Genomic DNA, 12,941 nt, shown 5'->3' with positions numbered 1-12,941 from the left:
ATGTTCAAGGAGCCAATTAGAGTGACAGGCAGTAGTTTGAGTGGCTGCATGGCAGAGGTTACTGTGGAAATGTCCGTGACTGAGACAGAAATGTCTGTGAATGAGACCTGTGCTGGTGGTTGATTTGTCAATGCCCTGACAGACAGAGAGGACTGGAGATGTCGGAGGGATGTTGAAGGGCATTACAATGACGGATATGACAATCTGTTCTTGTGTACAAAACTGGACTAGAGATGTGAATAAAGAAGGAATAAAGACGAAGAATTCAAATCACATCACATGTCAAATAAAAGACCAGGGCAAATACGAAGAAGAGCAATACAAGAGTGAGATAAGACACTGAGAAAAGATGTAAGAGACACTATAATTGAGCAGTAAAGTGGATATGGAAAGATGAGTTACAGAATAAGAATGTGTCAAAAAGAGAGGAAAAGATCACAGAGAAGAATAACTGGACAGGGGGTAAAGAAGTGATGAGAGCGTGGAGGTGTCTTTCTGGAGGGTGATGAAGGAAAGGTAAGACCTAGTTATCACTCCTAAATCTTCACACATCAAAGCCAGGTAGTGGTGAGACTGCACGCGCTCTCTAACTGCACTTCATTTGGTGGCTTTCTCTGAGAAAGATATTATACTAATCTTTATACTTTTTGAAATGGAGGAGCTTCCAGTTTGACTTGAGTCTCCAGCTGCCTTAGTGAAATGTAAACCTGTGAAATAAAAGATTTACAGTAACTGATATTTGGATGTCTTGCCATATAGTAAAGTATGTGCATGTTCAAGTGCTAGTTTGCCAGAGCTTTAGTTGCTAGGAGGCATGAGTGAGGTAATAGGGAATTTCATTTAATTTGATCGTGAGGTATGATGTTAAGTAAGATAGAATCGCAAATGAAAAAAAGGAGCATAATTCTTGCATGTCAAGTTTGTTTTTGTGTCAATTTACAACATTTATCTACTTCCACTAAGCACTCATTTAATTTGCAGTAGATATGATCATTAATAAATATAACTTCTCCCTCTCTCTCTCTCTCTCTCTCTCTCTCTCTCTGTCCTCTGCCAGTTGTGCCAGGTGCTGAGCCCTACAACCATGCTGTGCCAGGCCCCAGAGCTGCCCATCAGTCTGGCCCGACAGCAGGACATGCCCGAGAGGCCGAATGAGTTCGGCTTCAAACTGGACGACGTGCAGGCTCTGATGGCACTCAACAACAGCAACTTTATATATTACCCCAATCCTGAGTTTGAACCCCTCAGTGTGTCTGGAGTGCTGGAGCTTAAACCTGGATCCCCCATTATACTAAAGGTACCCACACTTACTTAAAATCTTTTGATTATCAGATTATGACTTTCAGTTACCTATAACATGTTTTTATATGATTTTGTAGTATGGTTAATATAGATATAATACAGCTATTTAACTCTCTAACTAACTCTCTTACCCCTCCTCCCTTTAACAACACAACATTTAATTATGCATATATTCTTCCTGCAGGGGCGAAACTTCCTTCCACCAACCAATAGTGGAAATGGAAAGCTGAACTACACAGTTCTTATTGGCGAGAAGCCCTGCATGTTGACAGTGTCAGAGACCCAGCTACTGTGTGAGTCACCCAACCTGACGGGTCGACACAAGGTCCTGGTGAGTGATACAGCGCATGTTCACAAAGACGAGAGAGAGAGAGAGACACAGATACACATGACAGATAGGCAGGCTATGGTGGAGAAGGCAGACAGACCTACGAATCGATAGACAGTTTGACAGACAGACGGACATTCCTCGTGTTGCTTTCTATCTATCTTCTGGTCCACTTTGAGACAGACTACTGCTCTAATCAAATCAGCTGTGTGGTTCCTGTTTCTGCCCACAAGCAGACAAAAGACAAACAAATAAGCCTTCAATAAGAAGGATTAGGGCCCGGGCAAACTCAATAAAGATTCCATTTGTGGTTTTTAGAGGGACCACTTTAAACAAAGCGCTTCCTGATGTTGCCACCTGAAGCCAGCGTCACAGACAGAGATGGACACATTACTATAACACAGTTAGCAGATGCACAAATAAACAAAAGTGTGTACACATTTAAAATCAAATCAATAAGTCTGTCTGGGCTTTCATCTTGAATTTGAAGACAGAGTGATGCTTTATAGACCTAAAAGGGATTCACAGAGGTGGTATAATGTTATGGTTCATAAATATTTGTGATATTTTTTGCCTTTAAGTGTACAATATGTCATATTTAAGTGAATCTATCCTCTGATTATAGCTTTGGTAGACTAAAACACATTTTCTTTTGGCCCCCTCCATTAATTATAATCTGCCCTTTTATCTTTCACCATCACAAGGCACGTGTGGGTGGTATCGAATTTTCCCCAGGTGTGGTCCACATCACGTCCGACAGCCCGCTCAGCAGCTCTGCAATCATTGGCATCGCTGCAGCCGGTGCCCTGCTCATCCTCGTCATCGTGGTGGTTCTCATCGCCTACAAGCGCAAGTCTCGTGAGAGTGACCTGACCTTGAAGAGGCTGCAGATGCAGATGGACAACCTTGAGTCACGTGTGGCTCTGGAGTGCAAAGAGGGTAAGAGGTGTTTGCTGATGTGTAGAAGGTTATATGGAGAAGAGATTCTCCCTCAATAGACCCAACTAACTGTGCTACCTTGGGAACGTTTTGGATTCTTTATTTACCGTGTTAAAACAAGCACACTCGTTCAGAACAAAAGGTCAAATCTCACAATCTTTTTCTTGTGATGAAAACCTTTCTAGTTACAACAAGAATTCTAAAAGTTGATTATGGAATCAATATGTTCTGGGAAGCTCATTTGACAGAAATAAAAAGTGCCACAGTGAACTTTCTGATGTTGTTGGTTAAAAGAAAGGTATATGGTAAACAGTATTTATGTATTTCCAGCGTTTAGTGTTCATATCCTTTTATCATCATTTTCTGGTATGTTGATTGTAAAGTATATGATAGCATAGCTGTCATGGTATCACAAGCTAATTGATTTGTTACGGAAAATTAATTAGTTTGTGTATCTGGTTTATCCATCAGCTTTTGCAGAGCTCCAGACAGACATCCATGAGCTGACCAGTGATCTGGACGGAGCAGGGATCCCCTTTTTGGACTACAGGACCTACACCATGAGGGTCCTCTTCCCAGGCATCGAGGAACATCCTGTCCTCCGAGATCTGGAGGTATGGAGGACTGTTTCACTGCCGTTCAAATTGTACTAAATATGGAGCCCCCATTAGCCAGTGTCGTTTTTTAATAAAGGAACGCCTTGTAATTGGTTAAAAGAGTGCTTGACTTAACACTTAATAACCTGAATTTTAACTTAATAGATATTCCATTAGTTGTGTCCATCAGCAGGTCTTAGGGATTTTTGAAAGAGGACAGCTAGTTATTTGAAGTTCATTTCAATTTAACATTTGAATTGTGCAAATAAGTGTGTGTACCTGTTCTTCAGTCCCTATCAAATAACAATCTCGATGCAATTAGCCTTATTTGAAAAGCGAGCAAGATGAACAAGCAAATGAACAATATGGTGGGTCACAGTAGGTGAAATTGACGCCGTCGTTGTTTGTGTTGCTGTCTGGTAAACAAAAGCCTTTTGACGGCCGACAACAACACTTTTTCAAAAACAAACAAGGCAGCCCTCGAATCAGGTGCGCGCTCTCATTAATAACTGAAACTACATGAGACGCTGCTTCGTTTTCTCTCTGCACCTCAAAAACAAATTAAAAATCAATCAGTGGGAGTAAAGCAGTAGAAAAAAATCAAGTCATTTATCCCCAGTGGTGACATTGATAGACAGCCATAATTGAGCAGGTCGTGTTGTTCCATTAAGAGAATGATGGACCCCCATTTCACTGCCCTCAGGGTTGGCCACTCTATCCCTGATGATAATTTCCCAGTAATAAGCAATATTAATTATGTTTTAATTGGTATAAATGTCGAACTGTGTGAGGAGTATAATATGGAATAGGAGCCTAATGAAAAAAGTAGCAGGCTTGTCGTAGGCCGTTGATGGCTGCTTAATTGTTATTGATGTGTCGGATAATTTAAAGTCAAGTTTTTGACTGTGGGTTGTAGACATGTTAGAAATAGCACAGCTAATAGGAATTATGTCTGGGCTTACTGGAATGCATACCAGTTAAAATGAGAATTACATGTAGAAAGAACATAAAATATGGTCTGGCATGTCTGCTCAATAAAGCCTGCTTATTATATGTTCCTGGTAACCGTTAAGGTTTATTCTTAGCAGTCAAAAATCACTTAATTGCCCCAACTATATAATATAGTTATAATATTATCCCAACAATTTCACTTTACAGCTGAATCTCATTCTGCTTGCTGCTTTAGTATGTTTTTTTTCCCCAGCCATTATAATTCCCTCTTGATTCTAACGGAAATGATTCAGTTTCAGCAGTCGTTGACATTTTACTGCTCCACCTGTTAGCCTGCCAAACTCAAATATTCCATGGACCTATGGAGATTAGTGAGTGTCTAGGTCGAGATAGTTTACTGTTTTTATGCTCTCCATAATCCTAACGAACATGATAAACGTGTTTGTGTTACAGTAGTGTGCAGTATATTTGTTGGGTCTAAATCCACAAAAAATCACAGTTTATTTGGGCAAGAAAGAAGGCTAAAAACATGCATGGCTGTATTACACACGATCATACATGTATATGCAGTAAAAAAGGCATATGATAACATATGCACACACGAACATTCTCGTACATGAGTACACATCTCGTCAGGCAGTATGAAATTAGACTTTGCAACTTAACAATAGCTCCCAGAAGATTACAAGGGGTTCCTCTAGGAAAGGTAAAAGCACAAACATATGCTGGTTGACAGCTGCATTTGGCACAAAGAGATGCTGTCTTTCCACAAGTGCTCTTGACAGATACAAAAAAAAAAACATATCCTCAATAGGTGCTATTTATGAAAGAAATTGAGAAAGGAAGCATGTGCGGCAAGTGACTAGTATAAATGGTGCAGGGACAAATCTGGGCTCAGATGAGGGGAATTCACATCACTGCACTCTCTTTCTACTTGCATTAATGTGGAACATAGCGCCATCGATGTAATAAACATTCCCTCAAGAGGCTTAGTGTTTCACTGCCTTTCAGACTAAACGTTTAAAAAACTGGAAGAAGTTCAATTTCTCGTCTCCCTAGATCCTTTTTTCTTTCTTTCTCTCATTGTATTTGTCTCCAGTCTCCACCATTATTTATGAAGATGGATCTATTAACTTATAACTGCACCTTTAAGTAAGGAAACTATAACTGTATTTGATTTGACTTTTATTTATTACCACACAGATTTTTTCATATGTGTTAATATAGCATATCTATAAACCTGATCTAAATATATTGATTATGATTAAATGTTATACAAAACTGTATTTTAAACTAAAACACAATTTTTCCTCCTTAAAAATGTTTCAATTAGGGAGACAGGGAGCGAATATTTCATTGAAATGAACTGATGACTAATTATGTCTCTATGACATGGCCTTGAATGTGCCGAACAGAATCTGTGCTTTTTTCCCCTCGTTATTTTTTATGTGTTTCAGCCAAATTAACGTTTCTCCTGTTTCCTCACAGGTGCCAGGTTACCGCCAGGAGCAAGTGGAGAAGGGGCTGAAGCTCTTCGGCCAGCTCATTAACAACAAGGTCTTCCTGTTGTGTTTTATTCGCACTCTTGAGGCCCAGCGTGGTTTCTCCATGAGGGACCGTGGCAACGTGGCCTCACTTATTATGACAGTGCTGCAGAGCAAGTTGGAGTACGCCACTGATGTCCTAAAGCACCTGCTGTCTGACCTCATAGACCGCAACCTTGAGAGCAAGAACCACCCCAAGCTGCTGCTCCGCAGGTGAGAACCAGGCACAAGTTTAATTTTCCTCCTATCAATGCCTAACATAGCCCAAAGTTACACAGCTGGTAGTGACCATTTGCTGCTTTGCTGCAAATTCCAGACAATGAAGGAACAACACAAATCTTTCTTTTTTTCCTACTGATAAAAATGCTCAATGCCGCTTATTCAAACACTGAACAACTGTCACACGTATTCAACTTTTCTACACTTAAGGTAATATTATGCTTCTTTAGGTATAGAGATAAAGGTTTGTAATGGTTAATGTCAACCCATTACTGTAAAGGACAGGATATGCTACTCTACCTGTGGCTCTGTCCGTATCTGTGACATGTTTGGATTAACTCCCGTGACCTTGAATTGCTGGCTGTCTCTCAGAGACACCAGAGTGCATTGCATCGCACATCATTAGCTAAATAATTATGATTAATTAGCAGTGAATCCAATTTGAAATGGCTCAAGAGGGGGAAAAAATCTAATTCATGAAAAAAAGGGAGAACTGTGAAAGCTCGCACTCAGGCACAGTCACAATCCCCCTTGGATTTGCAGTCAAAGCTTTAATGGCTTGCACTTGAACACGGCACTGTATGTGATTATGCTTCCTGCCCGTGGTGTTTGGTAAATGTGATGATTATGGTTACTTGAGTAAACTGGCTGCCTCACAGCTGTTGTGTATGTGTGTGATGTGTCCATGCATGTTTATATGTAGTGTATTTATACATGGTATTGTGCTCGATGTTGTTTTTGCTTTGTCAATTCTTGACACCCCCAGATGATTTGACAGGCAAGTCGCAAATTAATTTGTCCTTCTCGCGTTTCAATTAAAATTCAGATTTTCCCCTCTGGTTTAAAATCTCATCTCCACCAGTAACTAAGCACCCAAATACAACAAGCATATTTTATGCAAAGAGGACTGAAATGAATGCTGTCCTCGTACCATCCGCAAGACAGTGGGCATATTCATCTAATGACAGCCTGTTTAGATGCTACTTGGTGAGGCAGGAGAGATTAATGCTGTCTGGGCAGCAGGCATGATTAATTGCACCCAGAGCCCACTGAGCCTGGTGCAACCACTAAACAATGGAGTAACTGCTGATCCTGGCAGTAGATACAATATAAGAGATGGCTTGTACAGCAGAGACATGGAGAGAAGGTAGTCAAGGACAATAGAGTCACTTAAAGCTGTGTCACCAAGTAAGGACAGCTGACTACTGGAGCATGAAGGCCAGTCGTGTAATCAGCTCTTTGATCACTTAGTAAAGGTGCCAGCACCGACTTGCATGCGTGCTTTACCCACAAATCATTGATTTATGTTGTCAGAAACTGATCTGATTTTTTATTTAAGGCAGGAAATTCTCAAAAACGGTTGCTCCAAGTGCTGCAAAGACCAACCAACAGCTGTTCCTTCAAGCACAAGCCAAATACAACACGCTGTCTTGAATCACACTTCCTCTTCACATTCCGGCTCTTCTTTTCCTCCCTCCCTTGTCATCAGGGCAAAGGGAGAAGGAAAACCTGGGGAAAATGCCATCGCATTCAGCCAGCACTGGAGGGAGAGCACATGTTCACAACAAATGCCCGCTCAGTTTGATTGCCCATTTGTTATATACACACGATTCTGATGATCGCTGATCAGACCGTCTTCATCTCATCCTTCCTCCTTGGGTGCGCTTTTGAGTCCTTCATCCTACCGGCATACATTTCAGACGTGATGAGGCAGTGTGAGCGAGCTCTGCCATCCTATAGTGTGGGCTGACTGGCTTGTCCTTGGAAAGCAGCTGAAAATAGCCCAGATACACAGGCATAGGGCTGTGAAGATGAAGTATAATCTTGTCTGGAAAGATAGCACACCTACCTCTCTTCTTCCCTCTCTTTAATTTGTTCTGTGTCCTCTCTCTCTCTCTCTCTTCTTTCTTTCTTTCATCATGTTAGCTCATTTGGAGTGTTATTCTCCCTCACTCTCCACCTCTCTCTGGTCTATTTGTCTTCAGTTCTAAAGCTTTTGCCACTTGTGTCGCACCGTCACTATCTCTCTCCTCCTCACTTATACTCGCTCTCTCAATCTATATTCCCAGCTCTTTCTCCCCTCCTCTTACCCCTCCCCTGTTTTCTTGATTGCTAAATCAATGCTTAAAGTGCGTGAGCAGGGTGTCTCTGGCACAGCTTCTGAGCACGGCTACCCACTGCCTCCTCTTCCAAGAATTCTGTGTGTGCGTACGTGTGTGTGTGTGTGTGTGTGTGTGTGTGTGTGTGTGTGTGTGTGTGTGTGTGTGTGTGTGTGTGTGTGTGTGTGTGTGTGTGTGTGTGTGTGTGTGTGTCTTTTCCCTCTATCCCACGTACAAACACACATCCTTCCATCTGTCCCATCACAACCTGTGCTGAAGTACAAGCACCAGGCAAGCTAACTAACGAGAGCCTTCCACAACCATCTGTCGCTTCCTTTGCTGCATTCTCCTCCTGTAACTCCTCTCTTCCCTTCATTCCTCTACCTCTCACTCGCCTCCCTCGTCCACCATCCCTTCTGCCCGTCATGCAGAGTTAAACAGTGTGTTTCCATAGCCTTAAGTTTAGTTTGGCTGCAGTTGATGTGTTAAAATAGCAAAGCCCAATATGTTCTTGCGTTTATTACAACCCCTCTTTGGCTCCAACTCGGACTACTATAAGATGCACTCACATGTTTGGTTAACACAACTGCCATCGCTCCTTTTTATGATAATGGAGTCCTGCGATTAACCTTTTCCTTTTTATCTCTTTGTTTTATGTTTGTGAACACAACGTAACGCACTCTGGTTCCATTTTTTTCAAATGTGAGAAATCGTTGGTCAGACAAAATAAGCACTTGAAGATGTTACCTTGTTTACTAGGGAAAAAAACGATTTGACCTTTAATCCTCAAATATCTGCAAGTAATTGCGCTACAGTGAGCAATCATTTTAAAGTGTAAACAAAACAAATAGCAGTAAAGATCTATATATATATATATAGATGCCAATACGATGGGCAGAAGAGCAGGATTGCTTGGAATGTTGTTATGGTTTTGTTGGTTATATTTTCTGTTCACATAACAATTTTACCCTAAGTAACTTTTTTATACTTTGCAAAAATGGCCATTAAATGTTTGATGATGCACGGATTCCCATCAACCCCTACCTCGGTAATCAGGGAGAACTGAGCCCTGCCAGGTCCCCTCTGCTCTAGATCATTCTCAATGCCTACTGCCCCTCTGACTGGCTGCCAAGAAGGCAAGCCGGACCATGCCAACACGCCACGGCACATTTAGCTGCATTAACCCAAGCATAGGTTCCACTGTGTTAGGAGAAGGGTGTTTGAAACTTGTAATACCAAATGCTAACGTTAAAGCAGCTCCATCACAGTGCCGTTTTTATCCTTGTTCCCCATACACTGTGCTATGATCGAGAATAAGCATAAGCAAACTGGTGGGGCCGTGCCAAGACTTCTTATTACAGCAGGGCCGGTGCCCGCTGCCAGAATCGTGCACACACACACACACACACACACACACACACACACACACACACACACACACACACACACACACACACACACACACACACACACACACACACACACACACAATAAACACTAGTCAGCACACATGGTCATTTCTGAATGCATACGCAGTGGGATTAATTTGTGCTTTTTGCACGGTAGCCTTAAAAAAGCTGCACACTTGTCCACTTTCACAGGCACAGAAAAACATAATATCTATTGGAAGTGAGTGAGGAACGGGAAGTTTAAAGAGAAGAAAAGGGAAGGCTTTACTCAGCCAAGCCGTTTATTCTCAATCATTTCTTTATTTTCCTTTTCCAGTACTCCCTCCCTCCTTCCTTCCCCGTGCACATCCTCCTTTCTCCATGCTCCTTTCATCCCCTTTGATAGATGGGCTACATTTGTGGCAATGGAGAGTATTTGGAAGTGTGTATGATTACAGGATCCAGAGTGGGGAAGCCAGAGGGAGGGATGAAGACAGCAAGGCCACATGAAAGAAAAGATGAAAAGTGACCTTGTTGACCCTCGGATCTTTGGACGGAGGAAGGGTGGGAGGCGCGGCAACATAAAAGTGTGGGCACAGTGAGAGGCAGGAAGTTAATCCCCTCCAGGTGTTGTGCCAGTGTTGGCGGGGGGTGCCAGGCCAGCCCACTGGCACAGCAGACACTATATCCCCCCCTCATGCCTCAGTGTGGAGCCCCTTAAAGAGGCTGTCTGAATGGTGAAAGGTGGGAGGGCTGCAGGTGGCAGCTGAAACATGGGACAATGGACACTAATCCTGAAATATTGATGCCCATGGTAGTTGCTCATTGAAAGGAGAAGGCGGGCTGTGTGTAAGTGTGTGTGTGTGTGTGTGAGTTTGTGGTGTTCTGACAGATTACCCACACACCCCTGCTGCTGGTCAAGAAGGTTGCTGTCAAAGGATATCCGATCCTCGCCTCTCCTCTTTCTCCCCGCGCCACTACCGCTGTTGTTATTATGTATGCAGATTAGTCATTCACACGGGATCAATCACACTGTTGGCCCAGGTCAACACATACGCACAGACACACAAACGCACACAAACGCAGACACACACCATTTTGCCACACCACTGGAGCATGGATGCCAGGCGGAGAAAGAGAGGGAGATGTATTCATTCACTTTCTATTGTGCACAGATCGAGTGTTAGTCCAGTGAATAGGCAAGGGAGCGCTTGATAATGAGGCCAGTGTTATTACAGAGCCGATCCAGCCCCTAACGACATAAATCCACTGGGATCAAATAAAGGCTTTTAATTGCTTTGCCTCATATTAAAATCCCCGCCGCCGTAGACGAGCTGCCCTTGACGTGCCTGAGCATAAAAGCCAGAGGAAAGATTTTCTGAAAGGCCATCGTATTAGCAAAGGCTCTCTCAATTCATGTCTTTGCAATTATATTTGTGTAACGAAAGCCTATTCATTAGCAGCGGTCATCATTTTTGGCAGAATATTTGATGATTGTTGAATATTTATGAGCTTGGGGGATCATATGTTCATCATGTGCTTTGTGTCTCTCTGTTTGCAGGACTGAGTCCGTTGCAGAGAAAATGCTGACCAACTGGTTTACGTTCCTCCTCTACAAGTTTCTGAAGGTAAGTCTTTTTTCTTTTGATTGTTTCCAACTTTACTGAACATTTAAAGTGCCACAAGTAGTTGTTTCCATCTCCAACCAAGTTGATTAAATCACAGTCACTTCACTGCTGAGGTCATTAATGTCATCACTGAAAGGTAGTTGTATGTCTTTACTCTAACATTTGTGAATTATGGATACAACAGCAAGTGATAGACATCCATTAGTTCTATTGGGTATTTTAAGGAAGAAGTCTACCACTGTATGGCAGTAACGTAAACTTTGAATTAAGCAGAACTTTATTTTAGGTATAATTAGGTTCATGAATAAAATTGTTATTTTCATAGTATTTTCAAAAAGTTTTTTTTACATCTTCTAGTCTTCCTATTATAACTACTTGTAGGATTCATTAGATAGTGTGTTATCCTTTAACAGATAGCATGTATACTGATGGCCGACCTTTGACTCCATAGGGCACCAGTATTAACAAAAACACAAGAGTTCACAACTTCTTCTACACTTGAGTCACAAATAAAGTTACCATCATCCTGTTTTTCTCCTCCATCTCTCCACCCATCCTTTTACTGCAGCTGGGAGGAGAATAAAAAATATTATAAATGGCCAATCTCTTCTCTTTGATCTTTTGACAACTTTCATGGGGGACGATGGGAGTAGCTTCAAGAGTCTTTTATATCATTTTTTTCTGTTACTCCATTAATTATTCACCAAACTCTGGCTTCATTCAGCACAGTTTATATATTGATAGGTGGTACAATTTTCTTTGATTTAGGCGGAACGATACTTTGGGACATAATACTTTCAACTCTGAAGACAAGGCAGCCTGTAAAAAAAAAGCAGTTACCTCATTTTCGATATTTATTTTCTCATACATAATTATTAAACTTTGCTTTCAGTGAGTCGAGTCAAGAATGGCTTCAAAGTTTTCTTCCTCGTTCCAAACTTTTTCTACGTTCTTCTCTCTCCAAATCTTTTTGCAGGAGTGTGCAGGCGAACCTCTCTTCTCCCTCTTTTGTGCCATCAAGCAGCAGATGGAGAAAGGCCCCATTGACTCCATCACAGGAGAGGCACGCTACTCGCTCAGTGAGGACAAGCTCATCAGACAACAGATTGACTACAAGACGCTGGTAAGGGGTTCACCGGCCCAGGGGCTAAAAGGGGACACTTCATATGCTTTCAGGGATAAGAGGAGAAAAAAGGGTGGTTACGGGTTGTCGGTCATGAGATGAGCAACAGGACATAAAGTTGTCATTGTCAAGCTGGATATGCAGGGGGCCATAGGAGCAGCGACCTCACTTTCTGTTGAGACTGGGGCTGTCAATGAAAAGAGCAGGGCTTTGGGATGAGGAGGGGAAAAAAAGAGAATATCCATGTGTGTGCTCAAGCAGAGAAATGCTGAAGCTCTAACCTTCTGGAACCTCTCATTTATTCCTGGCGTCTGTCTATTGTCGTCTTCTCTCCTCTCTGACGTGTTTATTTGAGCAGAGGAAACTCAGACACTGTTCAGTCTTTCTTTTCATTGGCGCATTTGTTTGAACACATTTTTTTTCGTACTCTATCAATGTCTATGATAACTGTAATAGGGACAAAATGAAAAATATCCTTGAAAATTGCTTCCGATTGGCTTTTCAAACAGAATCACCAGTACTCCGGTAACAACCTTTTTTTTCACAATACAGACATGTGTAGAAACTGCACTTTGAGATAGAAAACACATTGACCCTCTCATTTTATGTGTATTGTGCTCATCTTGTAATTTGGATAATTCCACCAACACCTGGAGACTTTACCGATGAATATGCTAATAATATTATAATTAGCTGTTTTACTGCTCATTTATTGAGGTAGCACTTTACGGTCTCTCTTCAAGCTCGGAGGAAAAATCACTTTCCCTGGTGAATGATCTTTTCTTTTCCTGCAATTCTCTCAAAGCCCCTTTGGCAAGCACAAC

The 12,941-nt window shown here is 41.9% G+C and overlaps 1 protein-coding gene across 1 annotated transcript in view; it reads left to right on the top strand.

Annotated features, from left to right (window-relative positions):
* The window catches only part of plxna4 (plexin A4), a 194,632-nt gene that overhangs the window by 159,958 nt on the left and 21,733 nt on the right, over positions 1-12,941 (top strand). The window contains exons 17-23 of the mRNA XM_054624328.1: positions 1,058-1,297; positions 1,487-1,633; positions 2,335-2,569; positions 3,041-3,183; positions 5,605-5,873; positions 10,928-10,994; positions 11,971-12,117. Coding sequence (XP_054480303.1) covers positions 1,058-1,297; positions 1,487-1,633; positions 2,335-2,569; positions 3,041-3,183; positions 5,605-5,873; positions 10,928-10,994; positions 11,971-12,117 — 1,248 coding nt within the window. The remainder of the gene's footprint in view (positions 1-1,057; positions 1,298-1,486; positions 1,634-2,334; positions 2,570-3,040; positions 3,184-5,604; positions 5,874-10,927; positions 10,995-11,970; positions 12,118-12,941) is intronic.

The sequence above is a fragment of the Anoplopoma fimbria genome, chromosome 23, assembly GCF_027596085.1.
Source record: "Anoplopoma fimbria isolate UVic2021 breed Golden Eagle Sablefish chromosome 23, Afim_UVic_2022, whole genome shotgun sequence".
NCBI lineage: Eukaryota > Metazoa > Chordata > Actinopteri > Perciformes > Anoplopomatidae > Anoplopoma > Anoplopoma fimbria.
The sequence above is the reverse complement of the archived record's forward strand: the minus strand, read 5'-3'. Positions and strand labels throughout refer to the sequence as shown.